Genomic DNA, 19,519 nt, shown 5'->3' on the forward strand with positions numbered 1-19,519 from the left:
TCTCTCCACACTGCTCACACTTTCTACTACCTGATAAACATGAATTGCGAAATGTTGTTTTAATATCTCTTCAAAAACAGCACTATATGTGAAGAAGTAAAAGTAATATTTATGGTACCTCCAGTGCTCCTAGGAAAAGTTATTTCTAATCCATTACAAATAAGTTCTTGTTACTATTTCTTACAGAATTTTAGACAGGACCTAGTACACTCAAGGTTCCTGCCAATTGCTAACGAAGCTGAAGTCTCCCTATCAGTAAAAGAAATAAATATTGGATACCAAGAGCCTCAGAGACTTATACTGAGTTGAAGATGGAAGCAATGAAAAAAGAGACTCACTGTATTAGCAAGTGGATACTTGGTGCTGCTGGACTGCAAAATTTGTCTAAAGATTAAGAAAATATTAGGGAAAATCTCCTATAGATAGGGCAGGTATAAAGTAAACACAGTGTACTAGTCCATTCTCATACCACTAATACTGCTATGAAGAAATACCCGAGACTGGGTAATTTATAAAGAAAAAGAGGCTTCATGGATTCACAGTTCCACGTGGCTGGGGAGGCCTCACAATCATGGTGGAAGGCGAAGGAGGAGCAGAGGCACATCTTACATGGCGGCAGGAAAGAGACCGTCTGCAGAGGAGCTGCCCTTTATAAAATCATCTGATTCACTACAAGAACAGCATGGGAAAAACCTGCCCCTATGATTCAATTACCTCTTACTGGGTCCCTCCCACAACATGTGGGGATAATGGCAGCCACAATTCAAGATGAGATCTGGGTGGGGACACAGTGAAACCATATCACACAGAATAGTCTGGAATACTAAAAATAAGGTCGTACTGTAAAGGCATTGAAGCATAGGAACAGGACAGATGGGTGTGGCTTGGGAAAAGGGAAAGATTGGCACTTTTATTCCAGGATTGGGCCCCATCTCATTTTAGCTCACCAAATTCTTGAGTATCAACCTGTTCTGAAATTGATTAGAATGGAGTGTTAAAAAAAGTAAGTTGATATTTTTTATTTGATATTCTTATACTCTTGTGGCTTAAGTGGTGCTGGCATTTTTATTTCAATTTTATAGATAAGGAAAATGAAATAAAAAGAGGGTGACACATAGAAAATGCATGATAGAGCCAGCAACTGTCTCTACTGACTTGTGGTGTACTTTTATTCCATTAGATCACAAAAAACTGGATTTGTTTGTGAATAAGATTAGAGTCATTTTCAAATTAAATTTATCAGCTACATGGAAAAATTATCTTCTTTACCTTAGAGGCACTCCTTGTGGGTGTATTTTGTCCCCAACAAATTAGCTTTATTTAGGGGAACCTAAATTTATTCTACTAAAACTACTCGAAATGACATTTGTTTCTTTCCAAAAATTAAATCCATACTCCAAAGGTGTGTAATTTGACTAAATTAAAAAAAAATCTGCATGCCAGAAAAGTAAAAGTAGAGTGAAAAGATAGATGACATACACATCATGACTAAGGCTGAGATCTTTCAGATAGAAAAAGATCAATAATTCAGTGGGAAAAAATGGGGAAAAATCATAAACTGTCAGGTCAAACAAAAGGAAATACAAATAGTTTTAAGAGATATGAAAGATGTTCTAATTTAGAAAGTGAAAATTAGGCTGGGCATGGTGGCTCACGTCTGTAATCCCAGCACTTTGGGAGGCCAAGGTGGGTGGATCACCTGAGGTCAGGGGTTCGAGACCAGCTTGACCAATATGGTGAAACCCCGTCTCTACTAAAAATCCAAAAATTAGCCAGGTGGACACAAGCCTGTGATCCCAGCTTCTCAGGAGGCTGAGACAGGAGAATGGCGTGAACCCAGGAGGCAGAGGTTGCAGTGAGCTGAGATCGTGCCATTGCACTCCAGCCTGGGCGACAGAGCGAGACTCTGTCTCAAAAAAAAAAAAAGAAAAGAAAAGAAAAAGAAAATTAACACTGAGTTTCTATTTTTCACATATTAGATTGGAAAAAAAATCCCAATGCTTGATAATTAAAGCTTGTTTCAGAAGGACTGAAGAAACTGGTACTCTCACACAAGATGAGAGACTCTATCATCAAGATAGCAACATCTACCAAAAATTGTCAAGCCCTTTGACATATTTCCAATAATTTACCAAGAAAAAGTTCTCACTTTTGTGAGATGATATGCATGCTAAGATATTCTCTGCAGCATGAGCTATTATAGCAAAAGCCTGGAAGCAACTTAAACGTCCATTAGTAAGGAGATTAATTCAATATATTATGATTCATCCATACAATGAAATAAGGATAATTTTTTTTTTTTTGAGATAAGAGTCTCGCTCAGCCGCGCAGGCTGGAGTGCAGTGGCGCAATCTCGGCTCACTGCAACCACCGTCTCCCGGGTTCAAACGATTCTCCTGTCTCAGCCTCCCAAGTAGCTGGGATTACAGGCACCCGCCATCATGCCTGGCTAATTTTTGTATTTTTAGTAGAGATGGGGTTTCACCATGTTGGCCAGGGTGGTCTTGAACTCCTGACCTCAGGTGATCTGCTCACCTCGGCCTCCCAAAGTGCTGGGATTACAGGTTTGAGCCACTGCGCCCAGCCAATTTTTATATATTAATAAATAGTCAAGATATATTGATAAGTAAAAAAAGCAGAGTGCAGAATGGTTTATATAGTATCATACCATTCACGTTAAAAATAAACACATATCCTACAACTCAAAAACCAACAAAATAAAACAACCTGGTTTAAAAATGGGCAAAGACTAGACACTTCTCCAAAGAAGATGTACAAATGGCCAATAAGTACATGAAAAGATGTTCAATATTACTAATCATTAGGAAAATGCAAATCAAAGCCCCAGTGAGATACCATTTCACACCCAGTAGGATGGTTATTATAGAAACAACAATAACAACAACACCCCCCTCCAAAAAACCAACAGAAATGACAAGTGCTGGCAAAGATGTGGAGAAAACAGAACCTCTGGGCATTGCTGGTGGGAATGCAGCATGGCGCAGCCGCTGTGGAAAACAGCACAGTGGTTCCTCAAATATCAAACACAGAACTACCACATGATCCAGCAATTCCACTCCTGGATATGCGCCCAAAAGGATTAAAAGCAGAGACTGGAACAGATATCCATACACCAGTATCCACAGCAGCATTATTCACAACAGTCAGAAGATGAAAACAACCCAAATGTCCATCAACAGACAGATGGATGAACAAAATGTGGGATATAAATACAATGGAATATTATTCAAAAAAGGAATAAAATTCCGACGCATGCAACAAGATGGATGAACCTTGAGAACATTACGCTACGTGAAATAAACCAGACACAAGACAAATATTGTTTGTTTGTATTTTAAAAATGGAATGCTTCACAAATTTGCATGTCATCCTCGTGCAGGGGCCATGCTAATCTTCTCTGTAGCGTTCCAATTTTAGTATATGTGCTGCCGAAGCAAGCACAGGAAGGGCAAATATTGTACTCTTCCATTGATATATGAGGCACCTAAGATAATGGAACTCATAGACACAGAAAGCAGAACGGTGGTTGCCACAGGCTGCGAGAGGGTGGGATGTGGAATTATTGTTAAATGGGTACAGAGTTTCACTTTGGGAAGATGAAAAAGCCTAAAATGGATAGCGGTGATGGTTGTAATGTTAATGCCACTGCATTCTGTACTTAAAATGATAAATTTTAGGTTATCTATATTTTACCACAGTAAAAAATACACACATGCACACACACACACACGCACACGCACATGCACACGCATACTCATACATATTTGCATGGAGAATCTCTGGAAGAATTAGAGAAAACTGTAACAAACTTTGCCTTTAGAAAGAGGAACTGGATAGGTAAAAAAGAGATTTATTTATCACTATATATTATTTCTACCTTTAGAATTTTATCCCATGTACATATATCATCTATTCAAAAATTTAATTTTCAATCAGTCTTCTTAACTTCTAAACACAGAGCAGGAAAATATATATAAATGAAAATGTGGCTGGGTGCGGTGGCTCATGCCTGTAATTCCAGTACTTTGGGAGGCTGAGGCGGGCGGGTCACTTGAGGCCAGGAATTCGAGACCAGCCTAGCTATCATGGCAAAACCCTGTCTCTACTAAAAGTATGGAAGAAAAAAAAAAAATTAGCCGGGGGTGGTGGCACACACCTGTAATCTCACTATTCCTGGTACTTGGGAGGCTGAGGCAGGAGAATCGCTTGAACCCAGGAGGGGGAGGTTGCAGTGAGCCGAGATCACTCCACTGCGCTCCTGCCTGGGCAATAGAGTGAGACTGTCCGGAAAAAAAAAAAAAAAAAAAAGTCTGTGTTTTATATGAAGCAAAATCAGAATGTCCCTAATTAGTGATATTGAAAACCTGCCCAATGTTTTTCAAGGCGCTAGCTTTAAAAAACTATTTAACAAGGAAATGAAAAAGGAAAATAAAATGCTTTAGATCTTAAGAGATCGATATGGAACATACGGAAATAGGTAAAAAGTTCTAGCCAGGTGTGGTACGTGCTTATAGTCCCAGCTCAGGAGGCTGAGACAGGAGGATTGCTTGAGCTCAGGGTTTCAAGGTCAGCCTGGGCAACATAAAGAGAGCTTGTCTCTAAAACAAAATATGTATTTTAAAGTTCTTATGAGAGTTTTGTTACATATAGCATAACATTGCTCATCCAGATTAAACAGGGGCAAAACAAGTCTGAGTTATTTACTTTAAGAACATAAAATGGGGCCAGGCACAGTGGCTCACGTCTGTAATCCCAGCACTTTGGGAGGCTGAGGCAGGCGGATGACTTGAGGCCAGGAGTTTGAGAACAGCCTGGGCAACATAGCAAGACCCTGTCTCTACTAAAAATACAAAAATTAGATGGGTGTGGTGGTGGGCACCTGTAATCCCAGCTACTTGGGAGGCCAATGCAGGAGAATTGCTTGAACTCAGGAGGCAGAGGTTACAATGAGCCGAGATTGGGCCACTACAATCCAGCTTGAGCCACACAGTGAGATGCCATCTCAAAATAATAATAATAAAAACTATATATATATAAAGTAGAATAATTATAATAGCTAATACTGTTCTTAGCTTTAAATCCCAAGCTAATATTGTTCTAAGAGCTTTAAAAATGTCCACTCACAATAGTGGTTCTCAAACTTTTTGGTCTGATAACTCCTTTTACAAACTATCAAAAATTATCAAGGCGCTCAAAGCGTTTATGTTTGTGTGAGTTATATGCATCTATATTTACTATCATATTAGAAATTAAAGCTTACATTTTAAAAATATGTATTTATTAATTCATTTAAAAATCATAAATCAACCCAAATGTTTACATAAATAGTTTTTAATTTTTTAAACTATATTTTCCAAAACAAAAAGTATATTTAGAAGAATGGCATTGTTTTCCATTGTTTTACATACGTTCAATGTAAATATGTAACACTTGGCTTCACAGAGGACAGCTGCATTCTCATATCTAGTTCTGCGTTCAGTCTGTTGTAAAACTGCACGTCATGTAGCCTTTGAAAAACTCCAGTATAAGGCTGGGTGTGGTGGCTCACGCCTGTAATCCCAGCACTTTGGGAGGCCAAGGTGGGTGGATCACCTGAGGCCAGGAGTTCATGACCAGCCTGGACAACATGGTGAAACCCCGTCTCTACTAAAAAAAAAATATATACAAAAATTAGCCGGGCGTGGTGGCGGGCACCTGTAATCCCAGCTACTTGGGAGGCTGAGGCAGGAGAATTGCTGGAACCCGGAAGGTGGAGGTTGCAGTGAGCCGAGATTGCACCATTGCACTCCAGCCTGGGTGACAGAGCAAGACCCTGTCTAAAAAAAAAAAAAAAAAAAGAAAAGAAAGAAAAACTCCAGTATATACTCGTGGAAAAAGTGAGAATGAAAAGAACAAATACTGTCTTAAATTTATTATGAAAATAGTTCTGACTTCACAGACCCCGGAAAGGGTCTTGGAGGCACTCTGAGAACTAATTACTTATACTATGAAACCTAGGAGGCAAAGGTACATGGAGGCACAAAGAGAATAACAAAGTGACTCGCAGTCACGGAGCTGGGATGGGAACCCAGGAAGTCTGATTCCAGACCTCAGGACTGCCCCTCAGAGGTGGAAGGGCAGTAGCAGGAGCCCAGCTCATAATGCTTTTGACAGTGGGCTGGTGGCTGCCCAGCATTTGCAATACCAGACTTTCCCTTTATCTAATGCAATACAATTTCAAATCAAATATTTCAATTTGTGCAAAGCAGAGATAAGGGAAAGGGAAAGTAGCCACCACAAAATTCTAAGACCTAGACCTCTCAGGGGGCCTAGATCAGCCCTACACAGGAAGTAACACCAAACCTCCACCTGAGGGATAAAGCAGTTAGGGGAGGAACAGCCAGTGCCTGGGTGGGGCTCTCCAGGAACAGCTCTCTCTGTCCTGCCCCCACTGAGCCATTACATATCTCTCCCTCCGTTCAAAGACACTTCTTTCTTTTTTATTTTTAGACAAAGCCTCACTTAGTCGCCCAGGCTGGAGTGCAGTGGTGCAATCTCAGCTCACTGCAATCTCCACCTCCTGGGTTCAAGAGATTCTAATGCCTCAGCCTCCCAAGCAGCTGGGACTACAGGTGCACACCACCTTGCCCAGCTAATTATTTTTATTTTTTAGTTTTTAGTTTTTATTTTTAGGAGAGATGAGGTTTCACCAAGTTGGCCAGGCTGATCTTGAATTCCTGACCTCAGGTGAGCCACCCACCTTGGCCTCCCAAAGCTTAATTTCCAATTTATAAAGAGTGGCCGAGTGCAGTGGCTCACACCTGTAATACCAACACTTTGGGAGGCTAAGGAGGGTCTATCACTTGAGGCCAGGAGTTCAAGACCAGCCTGGGCAACGTAGCAACACCCCTGTCACTACAAGAAATAATAATTAGCTGGGCGTGGTAGTCCTAGCTGCTTGGGAGGCTGAGGCAGGAGGATCACTTCAGGAGTTCAAGGTTACATACAGTGAGTTATGATCAAGCCACTATAATCTAGCCTGGAGGACAGAGTAAGACCCTATCTTTAAACGAATTTTTTAAAAAGAGTGGATGGTAATGATACCAGCAGCATGAGAACATTCATTATAAACTTTAAAGTGATACACAAATTAACACAGGAAAAATGATTATAAAGCTACATTCATCCATGTTGTTACTCCTCAAATATACTCAGCAGCAATATTTTAATGCTAAAAACAATAACAATTTTCTTAGTAACCATCTTTAATTAATAAAGCAGACTCTTTAGGTTGTAAGAACATCCACTTTCCCTCAGGGCCTCGGTAAAGTTATTTTAACTTTCAATGGAAAAAAAGATTCAGCCCATAAACATGTTTTCTTTTACTGAATTGGCCCTTTTACCAAAAAAGGCCTGGCATCATTGCTCTCAGTGATCGGGAGATTTTCTTTTCACTGCTACTGTCAGGAAGCCTGAAGGCAGAAGAGAAGCCCCTGATGTCTTTAAAGAGTAGGAGTGGGAGTGTGGGCAGTGTGGCATGCCCACAGTGTAGCAAGAGACTCGGCGTTAGAGAAACCTGGTGTGACATGGAGCAAACGATTTACCTTCTCCTTGTCTCCGGAAACCGGAGATGCCAACCCTTAACCCACAAATAAAAAGATTAAAATGAGGTAATCCACGTGAAGCCTCTGGCACCCAACTACACGTAGTGTGTTAGATGATAAGCCTCAAGCAGATGCTGGTTTCTTTTCTCTCTTTTCCCTCTCTCTCATAAAGCCATACTTTCCCTGACTTCTCTAACAATACCTCTGTCCCCCGCCCCCAGGAGGAGAACCCTTCAAGGAGAGGTCTGAGGTCAAGGCACTTGTCATTCATGTAGTTAGTTATTCAAATTGCAGGCCGGGCTGCCTGCTGCACCCCCTCCCTAACCCTACCACCACCACCAGCACCCCGCCCACTCATTTCCTACTGGGATACCCACAGGAAGGCCTGGTGTTCCACAGTGTCATTCCCACAGAATGCAATGTGACCACAGCCACCGGAGCTGTATGGTACTGCAGCTCTGATGGCGCTGGTTTATGAGCATCAAACAGTTCCTTTCCAGAACGATTTTCAAACCACTTCCCACTGCTTTGCTGGCCTCTCTACTAGGTTCTGGTCTTGAGATTGCAATCTCATCAAATAACCCTCATTTAGCCCGGCCTCCTGAAAGGATGGTTTCATTGCCTTTTTTTTTTTTTTTTTTTTTTTTTTTGAGACAGAGTCTCGCTCTGTCGCCCAGGCTGGAGTGCAGTGGCATGATCTCGGCTCACTGCAAGCTCTGCCTCCTGGGTACAAGTGATTCTTCTGCCTCAGCCTCCAAAGTAGCTGGGATTACAGGTGCCTGCCATCATGCCCGGCTAGTTTTTGTATTTTTAGTAGAGACAGAGTTTCACCATGTTGGTCAGGCTGGTCCTGAACTCCTGACCTTAGGTGATCTGTCCACCTTGACCTCCCAAAGTACTTGGATTACAGGTGTCAGCCACCACACCTGGCTTCATTGCTCTTCTTTGATGTGTGTGGCACAAACCCTACAATTCTTATTAGCGTCTAATCTCTTCTCTTAAGGGGTTTTTTGTTTGTTTTGTTTCAGTCCCAAGCTGTGTCCTCCATTTCAGACCTACCAGTATTCATGTCTTCTCTTGTCTTTTTATGTTCTTCTGTTTGGGTTCTTTTTGCTATTTTACAGGGGGAGTGTGTCATCGCATAAGCATTACTGTTTCCTTGCAATATCCTATTTGTGGCCTTATAATACATATTTATGTGTTTTACAAAGCAAATGCTGTTCCTTCACTCAACGACTATTTCCTGAGTACCAACTACGTGCCAAGCACTAAAGCTAAAATAGAGTTCATCTCACTCACAGAGTTTACAATTTATAGGTTGGAACAGGCAATGAGAATACAGTATATTGTTTCTACCAGAGTATGAAGAATAAGAAACAGTACTTATCAAAGCAATAGCTAGCAAAGACCTTTTACAGAGCATGGAAAATAAATACTTAAAACAGCATAATAAATCCAAGGTACAGTGTAAAAAGAGAAAATAGCTCTCTTGTATCTTATGACTTGTATCAGTAATTTAAAAGTGTAACAAAAAAAAAATATTTCCAAACCTCACATCCACTGTATTATTCGACTCATGGTCAAAGACTTCAAATGCCTCTTTGATTTTTTTGTGAAATTCTGCTACTATTATCTCTGCAAAAGACAAAATAAATAAAAATTAGTTTACTTTAGCTTTGAATTCAAAACAAAAATTCTAATAACCAGACTAGCAATCTTAATAAGTAAGCATATGAAGAACCCTCTCCTTATATTTATGTATCATTTAGCATGTTTAACTTCCTCTGGAGATGTCAAAGGATACACTGTATTTGTAAACATTTTTTCTGAGGCAAAATATACATATGGTAAAGGTGCACTGATCTTAAATACACAGCTTAATTAAGTGTTTACATACGCATATACTCATGGAACCACTCAACCACTCCAATCACGGTGACAGAATATTTCCAGCAGCGGCCTCTCTATCTCAAGTCCTTTGGGTAGAGTCGTAGCCTGAGAGGCACAGTGAAACCAATAAAAACAGATACTGTTTGCTTATCAACAGTGTTCCCTGCCTACCTTGCCTTATTCTATGCTTGCGGAGTTGGGGGAAGAAAGGCATAAAAACCAACATGACATTTTCTCAAAAAGCTTTCAAACTAGTTTTGGACTATGACTTACATATATGAAACACTCATATATATATTCAATAAATAGTTACCTAGTACTTACAGTGTGCTAAGGTTATGGCAAGGAACAAAATAGAAAAAAATTCCTGCCTCCATAGAGCTACTTTTATTGGGAAAGAAATATAAGCTCGTAATATTCGATAAAATACATAGTAAGGCAAATGGTGTGAAAAATAGAGGAAGGAATAAACAGGGTAGGGACACGAGGAGTGCTGGGCGTGGGTGGGGGAGAATGGGTTGATACGGTGGTCTTAGAGAGGCCTGCCTCTGTGGTAAGGCAACCCTTGGGCAGACACCTGAAGGAGTGGAAGAAGCCAGCCTTATGAACAACTGCAGAGTTTTCAGGCAGAGAGAACAGTAAGTGCAGAAGAGTAAGAAATAAGATCAGAAAGGTATGAGTTTGAGGGTGATTGTAAAGAGGCCTTGGCTAGGTGCGGTGGCTCACACCTGTATTCCCAGCACTTCGGGAGGCCGAGGAGGGTGGTTCACCTGAGGTCAGGAGTTTGAGACCAGCCTGGCCAACAGGGTGAAACCCTGTCTCTACTAAGAATACAAAATTAGCCAGGCATGGTGGCGCATAACTGTAATCCCAGCAAGTTGGGAGGCTGAGGCAGGAGAATTGCTTGAACCTGGGAGGCGGAGGTTGCAGTGAGCCGAGATTGCGCCATTGCACTCCAGCCTGGGCAACAAGAACAAAACTCCATCTCAAAAAAAAAAAAAGAAAAAAAGCCCTGTAGGCTACTTTAAGGATTTCGGCTTTCACTCTGAATGAGATGAGAAGCCGCTGAAGGGTTTTTCCAGGCAGCAAAGTGATGCAGTCTGCTGATCACTTTAGCTATTATGAAAAGGGTGGAAGCAGAGAGACCAGTCAGGAGGCCTCTGCAATACTCCAGGTGAGAGATGTGGGCCAGAATGGTAGCAGTGAAGGTGGTGAGAAATGTCAGCATTCTGGATATATTCCTTTTTTTTTTTTTTTGAGACAGAGTCTCTCTCTGTTGCCCAGGTTGGAGTGCAGTGGCTTGATCTCGGCTCACTGCAACCTCCACCTCCTGGTTCAAGCGATTCTCTTGCCTCTGCCTCCTGAGTAGCTGGGACTACAGGCGCACACCACCACGCCCAGCTAATTTTTTGTATTTTTAGTAGAGACAAGGTTTCACCATGTTGGACAGGATGGTCTCGATCTCCTAACCTCATTATCCACCCGCCTCGGCCTCCCAAAGTGCTGGGATTACAGGCGTGAGCCACCGCGCCCGGCAGATTCTGGATATATTCTAAAGAGCAGAGCCAACAAGATTTGCTGATAAATTTGATGTTAGGTGCAGAGAGAAAGAAAAGGGTCAAGGCCAACTCCAAGGTGTTTGGCTGAGTGAAAGAATAAAGGACAATAATGTAATTAAGTCTCTAAATTGTGCTAAGCATGGGAGCTCATGCCTATAGCAGTTTGGTAGCCCCAGGCAGGAGGATTGCTTGAGCTCAGGAGGTCGAGGCTGCAGTGAGCCATGATCACACTACTGCACGCCAGCCTGGCGACAGAACTAGACCTTGTCTCAAAGAAAAGAAAAAGGTGTCAAAATGTATCAAACAGTAAATACAGTAGGACACCCAGAAAGAAAGAGATTAGGCATGAGTTTAGGTAATTATTTCAATTAGAAATATAATACCACCCAATAGTAGAAAATAGGAAATTTTAAAATCAGTCACATTCTCTTCCCCCTAACATAACTACTCATCATTTTGCTGTATTTTCTTCCAATCTTTCTTCATACATATTCTTTTATATATGGCATTGAATAACTACCATTCACTCACTCAACAAATATATACTGAATAAACACTATGCACCAGGTTCTATGTCAGGTACTGTATATACTTTTACAACCGTAGAGAAAAAAAGAAACCAAAGCTCAGAGAGGCTAAGCACCTTGCCCAAGATCACAGAGTTATTGAGTGGCAGAGCTGGACTGAACTCAGATCTTCCTCATTTGAACAATCCTGCTCTTCTCCCCCTACACCCCACCCCACCTCACCTCACCCCACCCCACCTCACCTCACTCCACCCTACCCCACCTCACCTCACTCCACCCCACCCCACCTGTTAGTACTTACAGTATAAAATCTTAACTCCTTAATTACTTCACGTCAATGTTATATTTTTCCAGGTTGCAACATAATTTACACAACCTTCCATTTTTAACGGTACCAAAATAATACACCACAATTTATTGATATTATTTTTTCTTTATTATAACACAGCAATAAACTTTTGCTAATTTAACAACAAATAAATATTACCTCATTATTTAAATTTACACTGCTTTGATTACAAGTGAATCTGAATAATGATCCATATGTTTGTTTACCATCTCTGTTTTCTATGTTATGAATTGTCTATTCATGTTCTCTGCTCAACCCTACTGGGATCTTCAATTATTTCTTAACAATTTGCATGACCTGTTTGAATAATAAAGACTGAACCCTATGTCGAAGTTACTGCAAACAATTTTCCAGGTCAGTTGTTTGCACTTGTTTTTCTAAAATGAAAACAGCTCCATTTCCTTTCTGATGATCAAAATCATACACAATTACTGGAGGAAAAAAAAAGACACAGATGAAAGTTTAAGTTAAAATCACTTCAAATTCTACCCAGAGTTAACTACTCTTTTCTTTTTTTCTTTTTTTTGTCTTTTTTTTTTTTTTTTTTTTTTTGAGATGGAGTCTTGCCATGTCGCCCAGGCTGGAGTGCAGTGGCATGATCTCGACTCACCACAACCTCCACCTCCCAGGCTCAAGAGATTTTCCTGCCTCAGTCTCTGGAGTAGCTGGGATTACAGGTGTGCACCACTACCGCCAAGCTTACTTTCGTATTTTTAGTGGAGACGGGGTTTCACCATATTGGTCAGACTGGTCTCAAACTCCTGACCTCAAATGATCCAACTGCCTCAGCCTCCCAAAGTGCTGGGATTACAGGTGTGAGCCTCCACACCCGGCCCAGAGTTAACTACTTTTAATGTTGTTCTCTAATCTAATTTCTCATGCAGCAATAAATTGGATCTTTCATTCTCAATAAATATTCATTACCTTATTATTTTTAGTGACTGCCTGATATTCCATTATAGAGCTTTATCAAAATGTATTTAATCAACCCTCCAATTGTGGATGTTTAGGTTGTTTCTGATTTTTCATTATTATAATCAATAATCAATTCTTTATTGAACAATCCTGCCCAATTCACCTTTGTACATTTGCCTTATCTCACTGAAATTCAACGAGTTGAACACAGTTGAACTAGCAAGGTTCTTATTAGCCATAACAGTATCTTGGGAAAATCTCTCTGGTTACGACACTGCCACTGCACAAAGCTGATGTTTGGTTTTTAAATTTAAGGTCATTTTAAAAGTACATTATCCTTTATTTTTAGGTAGGCACATCTGTTGAGATTTCTTCTCATACTTTAAAGTTGAGAGACTTATCCTTTGAAAGGCCCAAGAGGGAGACAAAGAAAAATCACCCTTTTTCTCGAGGTCTGGCAAATACTTAATTCTATTTTCTTCAACAACTTACAGATAGACTTACTGTGGGTTTTTTGTTTGTTTGTTCTTTGTTTTTTGTTTTTGACACTGGACAACACACTGAGTAATTCATCTGAAGTTTATTTTGATGTGATTCAAAGTGAAAGATTAGCTTTTCCTAATTTACTAGCTGCTTGATTCCTTGCACTTTATCGTGTATTATCATCTTTTATGTGATTGAGATTAATTCTATCAATTGTCCATTCTGTTTATTCTATTCTGATTTGCATTTCTAGTCTTGTGCCATTACCACAGTATTTTATTTATTGCCACTCTATTAGCCTCTTTTTAGGAATGTTCATCAATACCAATTTATTATTCCAAAGGAAATACAGAAATCCGTATACAATTTAGAAATTCCAAATGAAATACCATTGAAAGTTTTATTGCTATTGCAATCAGCTATACATTGAGAATTAACATTTTAGAATAGTTTTCACATCTAAGAGGTGTATATTTAGATATATATATCCCTTATAGATCTCTAAATTAAATATTACATATTTTGAGGTTCGTCATGTAAGTCACACACAATCCTCCAAGAAGATGATGCCTGAGTATTTTATGGGTTTTGTAGATATTGTGATGAAATATTTTTTTGAGCCCTGTAATTTCAAGTGTTTGAGGTAAAAATTGAATTTTTGCTATTGATTATATATTTCCTGAAAAATTTATTAATTAAAATCTTTCAGTTGATTATTTTATATTTTCTAATAATACTTTTTGTATTATCTTCTTATTGTATCTTATTTCTCTGTCATGACTCATGGCACTGGCCAGCACTACCAAAGCAATATTAATGCATAAAGTGATAATAATCCATTTTATAAAAATATAATAATTATTATTAATAATCTGGAACACTAGTCTTTTACCAATAAGTATAATGCTGACTTTTGTTTTGAAATAGGTAAAACTTATAATTTATTAATTTTATCCTTCCATCTCTAAAGAACAGGCACTAACTTTATTTTTTAGTTTTCAAACTTTTTATTTGCATATTTTAAAAAGTGTGCATTCCAATAATTTAAAACATTTGAACAAAACAAATGGCACTCTGATTAAAGTGCATTTACAGCCTGCAAGGCATGAATTTTTAATAACTTCTTATCAACATATTTTCTAAACTGTGTTCTGTTTAACACTCATTCCTCAAGGTGCTTCTCTTGAACTCCTGACCTCGTGATCCACCTCCCTTAGCCTCCCAAAGTGCTGGGATTACAGGCATGAGCCACTGTGCCCAGCCAGAGCTTCTCAATAAAAGGCTTCAGTGATCAAAAATGTCTGGAAAACTCTGAATATTATGGTTTATATATAATATTTATATGTAGTTCTATATGGTCATTTATAGTGTGTATTAGTATATTAAAGTCTTTGGAATGTTCTACAATCATGAAACTTAACTTTGTTCAACACAGCATTTTCCAAAGTCACTGGATCATCGAGTCTCTTTTTTCGAATTATCATCTATCAGGAATAATCAATGCCTTAACTGAAATCTAGGACTGCCCTAACTCAGGAATCCTCACCCACTGGACACTGCAATACAAGTTAACCATCCCTAACCTGAAAATGCTAAATCCAAAATGCTCCAAAACCCAAAACATTTGGAGGTCCCAGGCATTTCAGATAAGGGTCACTCAACCTGTACAGTATACAGTAACCTAATCAAAACACAGCATTGCAGGCAGAGACTGAAAGTCCGGCGTTTGCTGTTGCTAACAGCTGACACAGGTATTCTGGTGATGCGACTGTGCTGCTTCATTACCTTGAACACATTATTTTTTCACTTCATGAATGGTACCTCATATTTTTTACTGGTAAGTACTTCCGTGTGAATAAATGTAAGAAGATGATTGCTTATCAATATCAATTCCTATCAATTTAGGGTCAGGAATGATGCTGATGCCAAACAACCAGCTTGTCCTCATTGGTGGCTGACGTAGTGATATTTTTGCTTTCTGATGGTTCTATGTAGAGAAACTTTGTTTCATCTACAAATTATTTAAAATACTACATAAAATTACCTTCAGGCTATGTCTATAGGGTTTATATGAAAAATAAATGAGTTTTGTGTTTAGACTTGAATCCCTTTCCCAAGATATCTCATTATGTATATGCAAAGATTTCAAAATCCAAAAAAATTAGAAATCCAAAATACTTCTGGTACCAAGCATTTTGAAAAAGGGATACTCAAGGCTGGGCGCGGTGGCTCACACCTGTAATCCCAGCACGCTGGGAGGCCAAGGCAGGCCGATCAAGAGGTTAGAAGATCGAGACAATCCTGGCTAACACGGTGAAACCTCATCTCTACTAAAAATGCAAAAAATTACCCAAGTGTGGTGGCGGGTGCCTGTAGTCCCAGCTACTCGGGAGGCTGAGGCAGGAGAATGGCGTGAACCCGGAAGGCAGAGCTTGCAGCGAGCCGAGATCGCACCACTGCACTCCAGCCTGGGCAACAGAGTGAGACTCCGTCTCAAAAAAAAAGAAAGAAAGAAAAAGGGATACTCAGCCTGTAAAGTGGATGGATTAAAGGGGTACCCCAAAATACTGATCCTCTTATCTCTCATCTCTCAGTGTGGCCAGATGAAGTCAGGCCCCAGAAAGCAGTCTATTCCAGAGCTTCCCACAGGGGGACCAGGGCAGGACAGGCTCCGATGGCAGGCCCCCTGTTCTGCAAGGCGACAACCACAACAAATGCCATCAGGCACCCACTGCTCCCCATTGCCAAGTGTGTGACATATCATGTGGTCCTCTCCTTCAGAGGCCAGATACAGAATGCACCATTACCCAGTAGAGAGCTCCTGGAGAAGTTTCTGTTCCAGGTGCCCAAAGAGCATAGTGTTCATTCCAGTGTGCAACTACTTCAAACTGACAGGGCTCATGGCTCTAGGAAGCAGTCCCAAATCTTTATCTTCACATACTATGGGCTACTTCCATGCCTCTGTAACTGATATGTCCTTTCAGTAGCAGCCAAGCTTGTTGTGTGGCCCTAAACACACATGCATGAGAGGCCGGGAGCGGTGGCTCATGCTTGTAATCCCAGCACTTTGGGAGGCCGAGGTGGTCAGATCACTTGAGGTCAGAAGTGTGAGACCAGCCTGGCCAACATGGTGAAACCCCGTCTCTACTAAAAATACCAAAATTAGCTGGATGTGGTGGCGCACGCCTGTAGTCCCGGCTACTTAGGAAGCTGAGGCAGGAGAATCACTTGAACCTGGGAGGCAGAGGTTGCAGCGAGCCTGAGCCAAGATTGTGCCACTGCACTCCAGCCTGGGCGACAGAGAGAGACTCCATCTCAAAAACAAACAAACAAAAAACACATGCATCATATATAAATTAAATCTTCATTACTTTGAAATAATTGATATGAGACAGTTCAACTGGATTAAAAAATCATTTGGGGGGCTGGGCACAGTGGCTCACGCCTGTAATCCCAGCACTTTGGGAGGCCGAGGAGGGTGGATCAGGAGGTCAGGAGATCGAGACCACCCTGGCTAACAAGGTGAAACCCCATCTCTACTAAATGTACAAAAAATTAGCCGGGCGTGATGGCGGGCGCCTGTAGTCCCAGCTACTTGGGAGGCTGAGGCAGGAGAATGGTGTAAACCCAGGAGACAGACCTTGCAGTGAGCAGAGATCGTGCCACCGCACTCCAGCCTGGGTGACAGAGCGAGACTCCGTCTCAAAAAAAAAAAAAAAATCATTTGGATTATTAGAAAATTTTCTAAGTTATATTGGTTAATTAAAGGAAAAGTTTTTAGATGATATAATTTCAACTGGTTTGAAATATTCCAGGCAGGAGTATCAGTCACAAAGGCACTGTGAAAAAGCACAATCCAGCCAGGCACAGTGGCTTATGCCTGTAATCCCAGCACTTTGGGAGGCCGAGGCAGGCAGATCACAAGGTCAGGAGTTCGAGACCAGCCTGACCAACATGGTGAAACCCGTCTCTACTAAAAATACAAAAATTAGCCGGGCGTGGTGGTGCGCGCCTGTAATCCCAGCTACTCAGGAGGCTGAGGCAGGAGAATCACTTGAATTTGGGAGGTGGAGGTTGCAGTGAGCTGAGGTGGTGCCACTGCACTCCAGCCCGGGTGACAGAGCGAGACTCCGTCTCAAAAATAAATAAATAAACAAAAAAGCATAATCCTTGGGAAACTACAAAAATTTGTGCGAGGGCCAGGTGCAGTGACTCATGCCTCTAATCCTAGCACTTTGAGAGGCCAGGCTGGGGGCACTGCTTGAGCCCAGGAGTTTGGGGCCAGCCTGAGCAACATAGCGAGACCTCACTTCTACATACACACACACACAAAATTTTTTAAAAAGCAATTAGCCAGGCATGGTGGCACATGCTTATAGTCCCAACTACTCGGGAGGCTGACATGGGAGGATCCCTTAAGCCCAGGAGTTCAAGGTTGCAGTGAGCTATGATAGCACCACTGCACTGCAGCCTGAAGGATCTTGCTCTGAAAATTTAAAAAAAAAAAAAAAAAAAAGTGTGAGAACGTGTTAAGAGATCACATGTTTGAGATAGGTAGGGGCCTAGTTCATATTTTGATTTTTTAATGGTTGGGAAAAATGCTTTTACATTTCTGCATGAACGGTTACTCATTGGTAGTAAATGATCAAAAATTGAAGAGCTCATATTAAAGATTTTTTAAAATCAGGAATTGAGTACAACTATTTCAAGCAAAAAGTTTGATATTAAAAAGTAACACGTTGGGAAGCAAGCTCAAGTTCCACCTTTAACATTGTAAATACATTTGGAACTTTTAAAAAAGGGTCATCATTTTAAAATTTCCTAATGCTCTGTTTTATTTTCTTATAAATTTTTTTACATAATGAAATACATAAAAAAATTTTTAACATAATGATTTTTTTAATAATCAAGCCTCATATAGAGTCCCAAAGCTAATCTAGTTTTACTAGATATTGTGTGACACACAAATATTATTTTCCATGCTCAGGGTTTTTGTTTGTTTCTTTGTTTTTGAGACAGAGTCGTGCTCTGTCACCCAGGCTGAAGTGCCGTGGTGAGACCATGGCTCACCGTAGCATCAAACTCCCAGGCTCAAGCAATCCTCCCACCTCAGCCACCTGAGTAGCTGGAACTACAGGCACAGACCACCATGCCTGGCTAATTTTTTTTAATTTTTGTTTTTATTTGTAGAGACAAGGTCACTCTGTGCTGACCAGGCTGGTTTTGAACTCCTGGCCTCAAGCAATCCTCCCACATTGGCCTCTCAAAGTCCTGGGATTACACACGTGAGCCACTGAGCCTGGCCAATATTTAGGTTTTAAAGTGATAAAAGCTGAGAAGCACTACCCCAAAGTCACTACCCATCTTGAAGTCCCTTTCAGAACTGGCTGCTCATTCTCCTGTGGCTTACCTATCTCAGGGACTTGGGGAAGGTTAGCAATAGAGAGCTCCCCATTGCTGCTCATAGCCCCATACTCCTAATCTGCCATATTTTTTGCCAGCTTCTCTAATGAAGGAAATTTTCAAACACACAGAAAAGTTGAAAGCTTAGTGTTACAAACAACTCTGTACCCACCACCTAAACTACTGTTAACATTTTGCCATTTTTTGATTCCTCTTTCCATGTCTGTCTGTCTCTAAGTCAATTGCAGACATCAGAATAATTCATCCCTAAATACTTCAGCATATCTCATAAAAATAAAGACATTCTCCTGCATAATCCCAATGCTATTATGACATCTTTAAAAATTAACAAAAATTCACTAAGATCATCTAATATCTATTCCATATTCAAATGTCTCCATCTGTCCCTAAATGTCTCATAGGTATTTTTTTCATACTAAAATCCAATCAAAGATTATGTACTGCATTTGGCTGTTACATATTATTTTGTTCTCTTTGAAACTAAAACAGTCCTCCATCCTTCCCCACCCCTCCCTACACACATGAAATTAGCTTGTTGAAGAGACCAGGCTATATAGCATCATACAGAATGGCCCACATCCTGGACTTGTCTGGGAGCATCCTTGTTTCAACTTCATATTAAACACTACTACTCTATTAAGGTTCATCACTTGAGGACACATACTCTACTATTCCTTCTCACTGCTATCTTCTACTGATTCCCTGATCACAGTCCTCCAAATTTCTCATTCTAACAAATTCATCTTCCTAATTCTATTTGATCATCAA

General features: G+C 40.4%; 1 protein-coding gene and 1 non-coding gene across 4 annotated transcripts in view; both read right to left on the reverse strand.

Moving 5' to 3' along the window:
• The window catches only part of EFCAB2 (EF-hand calcium binding domain 2), a 156,674-nt gene that overhangs the window by 97,481 nt on the left and 39,674 nt on the right, over positions 1-19,519 (reverse strand). For all 3 annotated transcript variants that reach the window (XM_055094623.2, XM_055094594.1, XM_034950126.3), the window contains one exon: positions 9,155-9,239. In XM_055094623.2, coding sequence (XP_054950598.1) covers positions 9,155-9,239 — 85 coding nt within the window. The remainder of the gene's footprint in view (positions 1-9,154; positions 9,240-19,519) is intronic.
• Positions 3,356-3,462, reverse strand: LOC112438269 (U6 spliceosomal RNA). Its single transcript, XR_003026724.1, has one exon. It is a non-coding gene; the product is annotated as a U6 spliceosomal RNA (small nuclear RNA).

Source organism: Pan paniscus, chromosome 1, assembly GCF_029289425.2.
Source record: "Pan paniscus chromosome 1, NHGRI_mPanPan1-v2.0_pri, whole genome shotgun sequence".
Lineage (NCBI taxonomy): Eukaryota > Metazoa > Chordata > Mammalia > Primates > Hominidae > Pan > Pan paniscus.